The following is a 12,423-nucleotide window of genomic DNA, read 5'->3' as shown; positions in this document are numbered from 1 at the left end:
ATGGGCTGCACGTCCGGAGGGGAGCCAGCCTCCTCTGCCCACCTTTTTGTAAGGCATCTGCTGTGGAAATGTACCAGTGACAAAGCACCACGTCTGCTGGGGCCCAGTGTACCCTGTGCTGGAAAGTAACACTGTAGATGAATGACAGCTCTGTGCAGACGGGGACGCTGTGCTGGTGGGGACTGCGGTGAGCTGGAGCGTGCCGCACCAAAGGCGGCAGTCTATTCAGCTCAAGTCCATTTTCCATTTTTTCAAGGAAACCTGAAAATTAGTGTGTGTGTGTGTGTGTGTAACTTTTCAATAGCTTTGTGTGTGTTGCCTAAATAAAACACACCTTTGGACCACATTTTGCCCAAGGGCCCCGTTTTGTGACCTACCTTTACTGACACGCATGTGCATGACCTAACGCAGTGGTCGGCAAACTGCGGCTCGCGAGCCACATGCGGCTCTTTGGTCTCTGGAGTGTAGCTCTTCCACAAAATACTGACTTCTGCGCATGGGCCACGAAGTTTCAATCGCACTGTACATGCGCGCCCGCACGTGGTATTTTGTGGAAGAGCCACACTCAAGGGGCCAAAGAGCCGCATGTGGCTCACGAGCCGCAGTTTGCCGACCGCTGGCCTAACGAATGCTTTGGCCTCCCTGAGGCATGGCTCTCTTGTCTGCAGAAAGGAAGCATGGCAGCCTGCTAGGGCCGAAGTGAAATGAGCTGAGATCAGGGGATGTAGGCGCCTCCAAAGGGAAGCTGCGTTCCCTCTCATTCTGTTTCTGTGGTGTTTGCTGGTCCCTTTCTGTGCCCGGCTCTGATTCATGCCAGATTCCTCATTTTCATATGTCAGATCGACCTACAGGACAAAATCACTCAGTGGTACAGAAACAGAAGTGGCCGGTGCCCGTGTACCTGGCCTCTTTCCAGTTTCACTCACCAGGCCCATCATGCTGGGGGGGGCGGTGCTCTCCCATGACATACGAACTAGAGGTGGAGATTGTATGTCGCACAAATTCACTGTGAAATCCAGACTGGATTTAAAATATTTGAACCTGGGAGCTGGGAAATGCAGAAAATCATCTTTCACAGAAAGGAAACAGATACTGTCTGTAATAGAAGAAAATAAACAAGAATTTCCATAAAATTTTAACATATACATAGACATGATACATACTCAGTAAACCGTATATTTGAAATGCTTTCAAATTCACATAAAATTTGCAAGACTAGTATAAAGAACTCTCATCTATCCTTTAACTAGATTCCCCTTAACACTTTGCCACATTTACCTTATTATTCTCTCTCCATATATTTGTACATCACACTTGATAAGTTTTCTAAATCATTTTTCCTAAATCATGTGAGTTGTAGGCATTATGACCCCTGACCCTTTACTATTTCAATGTGTATTCCCTATCAACAAGAATATGCTCTTACTAACCACACACAGATGACACCTTTAGGAAATTGCACTGTTGTACGATGTTCTTTATCAAACCCTCAGTCCATGTTCTACTTTTACCCATCCTCTCAGTGGCGAGCAATACACGCCTTTTCTTCCCAGCAGGGGCCAGGCAAGATCACGCCCTGCTTCTGGCTGCCATGTGCTTTTGCTCTTTCCCCTGCACAGGTCCTTGGGCTGTTCCTCACGACACTGACATTTTGAAGGAGCACAGGAAATTTTATATTAAATCCCTAATTTGGGCTATTTCTCCCCGAGCCCCCCAGGTTGGAACACTATGACAGGGTCTGTCCTCCTAGGCCACGCGCAGCGGCACCCGTGTCTGTCGGCCCCCGGCCATGTCCCCGTTGGTCCCTGGGTAGGGCGCGTCCAGTGTTTCCATGTGTCAGCACTTGCCCTGGGTGCTGCGAGCCTGTGAGCTGTGCTTGTCTTGCTGGAGGCGGCGTGTTCGCACTGTGCCTCACGGAGGATTTGCACGTATTTGAAGATGACCGGCATCGTTTGGTCCTGTGATTGTTTCATGAGGGTCACTCTGTTGTTTTCTTACAGTGATACAGACATGTGTCGCCAAGTACACGTAAACCTAACTGTGTTTGAAAAATATGGGTGCGGCATGTCCAGAAACAGTCAAATGAATTTCCCAGATGGGCACGAACAAATACTGCATGTTGGGAAAGATGACAGCCTGACATGTCACCTGCATTTCCCGAAGAGTTGTGTCTTGGATTCAGTAAAATGGTATAAGGTAAAAAAAAAAAAGGATTTTCCCATTAATACTGTCCCTTCTTTTCTTTAAAACCCACTTGTTTTTTTCAATGTAAGTTGTATTTTTAAGGCAAAATTAGTAAAGAGATTGTGTATCTCAGACAGATTTGATAGCTGATTGCTATTGACAATCTTATCTGCTAATTATTTATGTTTAAATTTATGGTTATTACTAGAGGCCCGGTGCATGAAATTCATGCACTCCAGGTGGTCCCTCAGCCTGGCCTGCACCCTCTCACAGTCTGGGGAGTGGGCCTAAGCTAGCAGTCGGACATCCTTAGCGCTGCCACAGGGCTTCCGGCTGAGCAGCACTCCCCCTGTAGGAGCGCACTGACCACCAGGGGGGCAGTTCCTGTGTTGAGCTTCTGCCCCCTGGTGGTCAGTGCACATCATGATGACAAGTTGTTCTGCCATTCAGTTGATTTGCATATTAGCTTCTTATTATATAGGATAGCTTTTTAATATTTTATTATTTGTATCTTCCACCTCCTCCCTACCATCCTTACTTTTCAGACCATCCTTGGCTATTTCTCTTTTCTAGCAGATTAATTAATTCCTATGTTTGAATGGGCCCTCACGTGCACATGAGGCAATAATCACACAGCATAACCCCCGGAAGTCTCCTTCCCACTCCTGACCCATGTGTGTCCTGGGCCCATGGCCCCTCCCCCAACAAGCGGCTACTCTTATTAGTCCTGTTAAGTGTCATGTTTATTTTGGGGTTAAGTTCTAGTTTGCTTGAAGTCATATTATGAATGGATGTTAAATTTTATCTGCCTTTCCTAATTATTAGATATTTTTTTCTTTTTACTCTGTTACTGTACTGAATAACAGGAACTGATTTGTGAATGTTATACCCATGTTGCTTTACTGGAATAATCTAAATTGGTGTGTAACCCTTTTTATATGTTGCCAGATTTGGCTTGCCTGATTTGTCAAAAAAATTTTCATCTAAATCATAAAGAGGTGGGTTTGTAATTTTTGTTGCCTGCTTTGTCCCTGTCAAATTTTGGTATAAAGAATATGCTGACCTTAGAAAATAAGTTGGGAAGTAATCTTTACTTTCTTCTGGAATGTTTAAGATTGATTTTATTTCTTCTGCTATGTGCTTTTAGTGTTTATAGTAAAGTTATGTAAGACTGGGACTTCCCTTTGAAGGAAAGTTTTTAAATCATAGAATTCAGAGTCCTTAATTATAGGACCACTCAGATGCCCTACTGCTTCTTTATAGCAAACCTAGCACATTGTGCTTGCTTAGAAATTTTCATTTTACCTTTACAATTTTTAAGTTATTGAGCTAAAATTGTTCAAAATATACTGTTATTACCTTTTTAATGTTTGTAGGATTTGAGGTGATGTCTCTTTTTCATATTTGGTGTCATATTTCTCTCTCTCTTGTTTTGTTGACTCCTGCCAGGGATTTATCAACTTGAATAATTTTTTCAAAGCGCTAACTTTGTTAACTCTGTTTCATTAATTTATGCTCTCATTTACACCCCCCCCCCCCGTTTTCTTGGGTTTTAAGTTGCTGTTATTTTAATAACTTTATGAGATGGATTTTTGGATCATCCTATATAATAAAGAGCTAATATGCTAATTAGAACGAAGAGCAAAACGACCATCCATTAAGTAAGCTTAATCGCACTGTGGCAGAGAATCTACTCCATATGTTGTAAATAGTTTGAAATTTGGTGAGGCTGCCTGCAAGTTCCACGTTTGCCAATGCCTCAGGCTTAGTCCACAGAATGAGAGAGCTGCAGTCTGGGTTTGTTAGTTCTGTGATTCACGTCCACGATGCGCTTTCCCCCTTCTCCTTTCAGTTGCTTAGAAAGAGATGCAGAAGTAGCCCTCGGTGGGTGTGGGTTTTGGAGTGTGGCTCACCCACTTCTGAAGCCCAGTCCGCCTTCTCAGGAACCAGTGTCCACTTCCCCTCGTGGCTCCCCAGGCGCTGCTCCTCAGGCCTCGGCCTCCACCGCAGCCTCACAGCCCCTCCTGGCACCAGCGGGACCGGCCCGGGCTTCCCAGGAGGACTCTGGCCTGCCCTGCCCCTGCTGAGCGCACGGCCGTGAGCGCAGTGCCATTTGCAGAGGCAGATTGTGAGCATCACTCTGCCGCACCCCCAGTGCCGAGATGCAGGCGCATTGCACCTCGTTTTCTCCCTTAGGAAGTGAGTTTGGACCACATGATTTCAGAAGGCTTTCCAATCCCAAGGCCACTCGCCTGAGGGCACAGCCTGTTCCCTTCCATCCCAGCGTGATCGGATTAGAGGAATGGGCCGTTGTTAGCAATTTAAGCAGCATTATAATACTTACCACTATTAAAATGCATGCCAATCTCTGTAAGACCCGGAGACGAACCCAGAGCTCCATGATTGGTCCTACGTGGGCATCAACCTTGATCCTACGGATCTTTTTAACAAGCAGGTGCTTGGCCTCTTTCTCTGCTACGAACCAGGTTATAAATGAGGGAGACTCAGGCAAGTTTCATTTTGAAATAACCACTCAGCCCGAGAAGATGGGAGGGAGCTAGGAGGCAGGTAGTATAAGGAGGAGGGGCCATTCTGCAGTGTCAACCTGTGCAGACCCAGTACCTCAGTTATGGCTCTGTTTTTGCCACTAACTGACTCACCCCTTGGGCCTCAGTGTTTTCATCTGTAGAATGAGAGGGTTGGAATAAATTATGAAAATATTTAGAGCTTATCATCTGCCTGATGCCATGCCAGGCACTAGGGATGTAATGATGAGAGAGCCCTCGCTTCCAATAGCTATAATTTACCAGAAGGGCAGACAAGCAAGCGAAACAGTTTTCCTTAGAGCACAAGGTGAACTCAAAGGACGCAACATAAGATCAGCCACAGGCCTTTCTGAGGGAGGTGACTGCTGTGCTGTGTTTACAGAATGATTGGCAGCTAACCTGGGAGGAAGGGAAGGGAGGATGGGAATTCAAGGGAACAGTATGTGAAAAGGTATCAGTGAGAATGGTTTGGGGCATTGATTAGAATTTAGGGTACATGTAAGCGTGGGCTAAAGTGGTATTAGGAGTAGGAGACCTTGCATGCTAACTGACACACAGCCCTTCCCACTCACAGTATTTTAACAGCTAACCACACCACCAGGATAGTGACATGATCAACTTTGTATGTGAGTGAAGTCTTCGTGTGGGCACTATAGTGAATAAATTGGAAGGACTTGATGATGGTGGTGTGTTGATTATTTAGGCTATTTTAGAATTTAATAAAAAATGGGGATCATTTTAAAAAGTGCATGAAGTGGAACTGGTAGAATGGAGGAAAGGAGGGGTAAGCAGAGGTCACTCATTTGTGAAGGCCTCTGTTCTCTCTGTTACCTGGGAGATGCCATGTGGGAGATTTGAACAGGCAGCGTGGTGAGTAGGTGAGTGTGGTAGTGAAGACCATGCATCTGGAGTGGTGCCAAGACTCATACTTACCTCCCACAGTGCTCAGCTGGCGCGGGCGGGGACCACAGGGCTGACCTGGTGCGGGTTTGCAGGGTGGATACGCTGGCAGGCAAAAGGCTACAGAGTTCAGTGGCTGAAAGGGGTGATGAAAGTCGTAGCCACAGGAGTCCAGATTTGGTTTAGATTTAGAAAGAAAACAATGCCCGAAGGAAACTAGAAATTAGGAGTAAATAAAGGGTTAAGGGGACTGATTCAAATTAAGATAAGAAATTGGATCAGGTGCGTAGGAAGTTCAGGCAGGAAATATGGCAGACATGGTGGCAAACACTCACCGTCCACGGTGAGCCTCGTCCCGCCACAGAGACCAGGAAGCTGGAAGGAAGACAGGGCAACCAGCACACCTGCGCTGCCAGGGTGCCTGCAGCTCCGCCCTGGACGGACGCAGCGTGTCCCCTGCTCCGGGGAGGCTGGTGTGAGGGCAGCACAGCAGGGCGGGAGCCTCCTGCATGTGTCTCTGGAGTTACTTGTTGGGCTGGCTCTGCCTGATGTGACAGGATTTCACAAGGACAGCGGCGGAATAGCCGCTCCTGGCCTCTGACTTGCAGGTGGTGTAGTTCCAAATCGGGGCCCCACCGTCATGATTGTGGGGGAGGTAGCAGCTGTTGTATGAGCTGGTCCCACAGTGCGGCGCTGGACCAGACCTCACTCCCTGAGCACTTCTTAACATTTTGTAAGCACCTAATACCCTGTGTTGAATCCTTTTCTGCCTAAAATAGCCAGAATGCTTTTGTTTCTTGCAACTAAATCAAGTCTGAGAGCTAGGACCTCATAGAGTTTTAAAAATTAAATGAAATAATCTCTCCACTAAGCATTTAGTTTGCTGTGGGCACATAGCAATTACTGTAACAAACATTATTAGATATTATTACTTAGTGAAAATAAAGGGATGAAGAGGTGGCATAGTAAAAAATTATAATCAGAACGATATATATGCTTTTAAGAGTTTAGAGACATAGTAGTTATGGACAAAGTTTAAGTTGTGGCTGGGAGAATTGAGGCCTGGGAGGGATAAAGATTGTCCTTGAAATCGAAGGGGTTGAGGGGAGAAAGTTTGGACATTAAACGCCCATTCTTATAGATAGATAGAGAAGTGCCTACACGTGGAAAAGCTGTATGTCTCCATTTTTTTCGGTTCCAAATTACTCCTCAGTACAACAAGGATCTCATCGTGCGGGATCTGTACTGTGAGGTTACTCCTGGCTTTCCCACTGCCAAACCTAACATTCATTTTCAGTCCTAAGCTTGATTTCCTAGTAGCATTCATAACTACTGGACATTCTTTCCAGCTAAGAACTCTCTCTTCTATTCTACCTGAGACTCACTTCTTTTATCTCTGCTCCCCCCAACCCCCCATTCTTTCCTTAGCAACCATCACTGGGTTCTCATCCTCTCTCTATATTGGGGCCTTAGATTTGGGGGTTTCAATTTCAGCCACGGTCATCTTCTATTCTTGCCTTGATTACATTCAGATGGGGATGGCTCACGGAACCATTCATGCACAGAGGGTTCCCAACTCTCTCTCCCACTTTGATCTTTTTCTCAACCTCCAGATACTTTGTCCAATGGCCTAACATGTATTCCTCTTAAACATTTCCATCCGTAACTCAACCATTGCTACCATATTTAGAGCCACTTTGGTCTCACCCCCAAATCTGATCATTCTTTTGTATTTTATTTACATTCTCTCTCCTATCTAACAACACCTTTGCATAACCAAAATGGGGTCATGAAAATCCTGTTCTCTCTCCATATTCCAAATTTGTCACTGAATTCTGTGGATTGGAATTGTTTAACATCATTGTTTTTGTGTTCTCTTCTTGCTGTTCTTACTGTACTGCCTTAGTTCATGCTCTGTTTAGCCTTAGTTTATGGAAATAACTTTCTAAAATTTTTCTAGTTTCTTGCTCATTCATCTTTAATCCTTTCCCACACAGCCAGATAGATTACTCTCAAACACAAGTGTAATAACCCTGTTTCCTTGCTTAGGCGGCTTCCAAAGCACATCCCTTTCCGTGGTTTCCAATGACATCCCTTGCCTGTCCCTCTGGTTTCATCTTCACATTCTCCCACAGCCACAACCTCTCAGTCAGAGCTCTGGGCTATTTTATGCCTCAGAACCATTGTACACGCTGGGCCAGGGGTGTTCTTTTTGGTGCTGGAAACATGAAACACATTCAAATATTGGCCATTATGAATTTTTAAATTTTAAATCTTATTAGATTTAGAATCTCTCTATATAAAAGCCTAAGCAACCGAACAACCCAATGACCAGTTGCTATGACAGGCACTGACCACAAGGGGGCAGGTGCTAAACACAGGAGCTGCCTCCTGGGGGTCAGTGCGCTCCCACAGCGGGAGCACCGCTCAACTAACCCCCCTGTCCTGGCCACCCACCAGCCCAGCAGCAGCCACTCACTCCCTCAGTAGTAGTGCAGGTCTAATTTGCAGAGAATGGGCCAGGCACCAACAGACCAGTGTTGCCAGCACAATCCCATCAGCACTGCCTCCTGGAAGTTGGCCTCAGGCACTGCGGTCACTTCCCCTCCCTAGACACTCTGCAAGGAAGAAACAATATAAAAGTGGCCGCCAGGTGGCTTCCGATAATTGGCGCGAACATCAGCAGGATGGATCCAGATCCTGGGCCAGAAAGGGAGTCCCACTGCCCACCTGGAAGGCAGATCGCGTCCCGCCCCCCTCCCACCTGCCTTGGGACAAGCGCCAGACACAGGGCTTACTACTGGCAAGCACAGCTATGGTGACGTGAGCCTCTCCTGATCAGGACTGACTGGGCGAGAGCCCGTGGCAGGCGCAGCAAGGCCGGGATGAGCGGGAGTGGCAGGCAGCGTTAGACTGCCGGTTTGCGCCCAATTCCTGCAGGCCATGCGGAGGGACCCCACCTGTGCACGAATTTGTGCACCGGGCCTCTAGTTGTTAAATAAAATCAAAGCCTTATGAGAATTTAGACTCTAAAATAATGCTTCAGTGGATTATATTAGAGGCCATCCTGTTACCGTAAAAGGATAGAATGGCTCGTAAGCTAGCAAGGCTGAACTTTCATATGGTTAAATATTTGTACCTGAAAGAAAGAATGAGTCCATTGCCAAGGGGACTTCTCAGCAATGGAAACATGGAAAGTGAGGCCCAGAGACTGTGCCTACTGAAGCCCATGTAGGGAAGAGGTTTCCACAGTCCAGAGATTCAAGCTTTTTTTGGCTTCTTCTCCGAAGAAGGTGACATCACACTATCAGAGTCTGATGCTTTCCCCTATCTGACTCTTACTCACTCCCGTCCCATGGGTAAGCCATTGTCCAGTTACAGCTTAGTTCCCCATGAAGATGTTTATAGAGCAATAATGGGAGACTTCTAGGAAGCTGTAGTTTACATGGTAAGTAAGCGAATGCTTGTCCCGGCATTATTGCATTTCACCTTCTGAGACAGATTTGTTTTTTTGTTTTTTTTTAATTAAATCTTTATTGTTCAGATTATTACATTTGTTCCTCTTTTTTCCCCCCATAACTCTCCTCCTCCCAGTTCCTTCCCCACCCTCTGCCCTCACTCCCCACCCACTGTCCTCATCCATAGGTGCACGATATTTGTCCAGTCTCTTCCCGCATCTCCCACACCCCTTTCCCCCCCCCCAAGAATAGTCAGTCCATTCCCTTTCTATGTCCCTGATTCTATTATGATCACCATATTATTTATTCACTTGATTCTTAGATTCACTTGTTGATAGATGCATGTTTGTTGTTCATAATTTGTATCTTTACCTTTTTCTTCTTCTTCCTCTTCTTAAAGGATACCTTTCAGCATTTCATACAATACTGGTTTGGTGGTGATGAACTCCTTTAGCTTTTCCTTATCTGTGAAGCTCTTTATCTGACCTTCAATTCTGAATGATAGCTTTGCTGGATAAAGTAATCTTGGTTGTAGGTTCTTGGTATTCATCACTTTGAATATTTCTTGCCATTCCCTTCTGGCCTGCAAAATTTCTGTTGAGAAATCAGCTGACAGTCATATGGGTATTCCCTTGTAGGTAACTGAGTTTCTTTCTCTTGCTGCTTTTAAGATTCTCTCTTTGTCTTTTGCTCTTGGCATTTTAATTATGATGTGTCTTGGTGTGGCCCTCTTTGGATTCCTTTTGTTTGGGGTTCTCTGCACTTCCTGGACCTGTAAGTCTATTTCTTTCATCAGGTGGGGGAAGTTTTCTGTCATTATTTCTTCAAATAGGTTTTCAATATCTTGCTCTCTCTCATCTTCTGGCACCCCTATAATTCTGATGTTGGTGCGCTTGAAGCTGTCCCAGAGGCTCCTTATACTATCTTCGTATTTTCGGATTCTTTTTTCATTTTGCTTTTCTGGTTGGGTGGTTTTTGCTTCTTTGCATTTCAAATCTTTGCCTTGATTCTTGCGCTCCTCTGGTCTGCTGTTGGGAGTCTGTATAATATTCTTTATTTCAATCAGTGTATGCTTAATTTCTAGTTGGTTCTTTATCATAACATCGAGGGTCTCATTAGATTTCTTGAGGATCTCACTACATTTTTCGGCAGCTTCTAGACAGTTCTTAAGAGACCTTAAAAGTGTGGTTCTGAACTCAATATCCTCCATTGACAGTTTTGTCCTGTTTCTTTGACTCCGCATTTTTTATGCTTTCTTGATGCACCCCCTAGTGTTCTTTGTGCGCAGTCTTGTTGTAGTTAAGCCTTGATTGTTGTCGGCAATACGGGGGTCTGAGACAGATTTGTTAACACTGCTCCGAAGGCAGAGAATGAGATCTAAAACGTGGGCAATGAGATCTTTATCTATAAGTTGAGGGTTTGAATGTCTGTCTTCTCTGTTATCACGAGTGTGCGCTCTCTGAGGCAGGGACTGCATCTTCCTCCTGCCTGGCCTCTCAGTGCGAGCAAGGAGCAGGAACTTAAATGCTGAATGACTAAAATGGGCTCCATTGTCTAAGATGTCACTTTGTAGAGTGAAGCTTCCTGAAGAAAGGGGGAAGATATGAACGTTCAGAAGTGGGTCTGAGAGATGGGAGAAGTAGCAATTAGCATAGAATGTGAGCTTCTGGGAGGACAGATGGGTATGAGACTTGGCCTCTGGGTGGCTGCTGAGGATGATAGGTAGAAAGGTGTCCTGAGACTAACCAGCCTTCAGTCGGTTTGGGCTGAGGCTGTTTTGTGGATGCAGTGGAAGCAGGGGGGTGGGGGGTGTGAAAAGTGGCATGGCGTCTGCTGTTCATAAACCTCGTCAGCACACATTGACTATGGTCCAGATAGAATGCTGGGAATGAGTTATTTTTTACCTCTGAAAAGGCCAACTCTTGACAAATGCAGGTACAATAGGGCCTGTGACACAGTGAAGCAGGCCTTGGCCAAGGGGTGTGGTGCCATCAGATGGTGGCCCACGGGGAGAGAAGGCCCTGCGGGTGGAGGACTCTGCCTGTTCATCCTCCCACTGAACGCATTTATGGCCCAGCCTGTCTTCCTCCATGGAGTCTTCCTCCAGCCGCATAGTCTCTGTCCGTCGACTCCCATTAGACTGAGTGTTCGTAACACTCACTTCAGCCTGTTAAACGTTCTCTGCCAACTCTTCCTGGAGAGCACTATACAGACTTCAGTTGGGTTATACACTACCTAATGTCTAGGGTTATACACTGTCTAATGTCTAGGGCTTATACACTACCTAATGTCTAGGGGCCACACAGTTTCTTGTATCTCCTCATGGTTTATGGAATGCTGCCAACTGGGAATGTAACTGATCCCAAAATGCTCTTTGAGTTGAATTTTCTTTTCTTTTTTTATCTTTAGAACTGTAAAGAGATTAAAGGAGAGCGGTTCACTTATTGGGGAATAAAGCTGTCAGTGAACAACGTTTCGGAGGAAGACAGAGGGAGCTATGCCTGCGAAGCCAGCCTGACACACGCAGGGAGGCAGTTCACTGTGTCCCGGAGAATTGCCGTGAATGTCAGTAAGTATGCTCACGGCCACTGCCTGAGCCTGCAGCTCTGTGGGAGATGGCGCTCTGACTTTGAGACGAGTGATTGATACTCCTGAAGGTGTTGTATCGTAAATCAGCGAACTAGATACAAGACACCTTAACAAGTCAATTACTTAGGAGTTTTTTATTGCATGCGGGTTCAGAGCAGAATATCTCTGTCAAATTCTGAACAAACGAAGGAGTATTCCCTTTTTATATCCTTCTAGGTTTTTGTGTAAGTTATTATTGCCAACAGCCTGTAACCTTGAGTATATATCATATCTAACAAACACCTGGCATGAGAATATTATCAGTATCAGCATATCAGCCCCTTACGTTAGATGGCTAGCTTGCAAGGTCAGACAGTTAAGTTTATCTTTTCTATTATTCAAGCTAAAAAACAAAGCTATATTTTATAGAATAAGAGACTGTCTAAAAATAACATAGCTGACTTAAAGAGCAAGGGACTATCTAAAAATAGCAGAGAATTTCAAACAGCAGTTTCAAACAGCAGTTTTTCCAAACGAGGGATTATTATGCCTCAAAGGTTAGCAGGTTCTCACATGTCACTATTAGAATCAGAGGGTAGAAAGAATGAGGCATGAGCAATTTAATTTCCTCATCTGAGAAAACAGAATACTCAAAACCCTTGGTCCACTGTAATCAAAACACACACACATCCTATATGTAAGTAGCTATTGGGATGCCTGGCCAAGAATAGAGATTTAGTAAGTGGTGGATATTGTGAAAATTACTG

At 45.3% G+C, this 12,423-nt stretch overlaps 1 protein-coding gene across 2 annotated transcripts in view; it reads left to right on the top strand.

The window, feature by feature from the left end:
- The window catches only part of IL1RL2 (interleukin 1 receptor like 2), a 45,006-nt gene that overhangs the window by 2,540 nt on the left and 30,043 nt on the right, over positions 1-12,423 (top strand). For both annotated transcript variants that reach the window (XM_059658864.1, XM_059658865.1), the window contains 2 exons: positions 2,001-2,196; positions 11,498-11,657. In XM_059658864.1, coding sequence (XP_059514847.1) covers positions 2,001-2,196; positions 11,498-11,657 — 356 coding nt within the window. The remainder of the gene's footprint in view (positions 1-2,000; positions 2,197-11,497; positions 11,658-12,423) is intronic.

Source organism: Myotis daubentonii, chromosome 12 (genome assembly GCF_963259705.1).
Source record: "Myotis daubentonii chromosome 12, mMyoDau2.1, whole genome shotgun sequence".
In the NCBI taxonomy this organism is placed as follows: domain Eukaryota; kingdom Metazoa; phylum Chordata; class Mammalia; order Chiroptera; family Vespertilionidae; genus Myotis; species Myotis daubentonii.
Note: the sequence above shows the minus strand (reverse complement) of the source record. Positions and strands in the feature narration are given on the sequence as shown.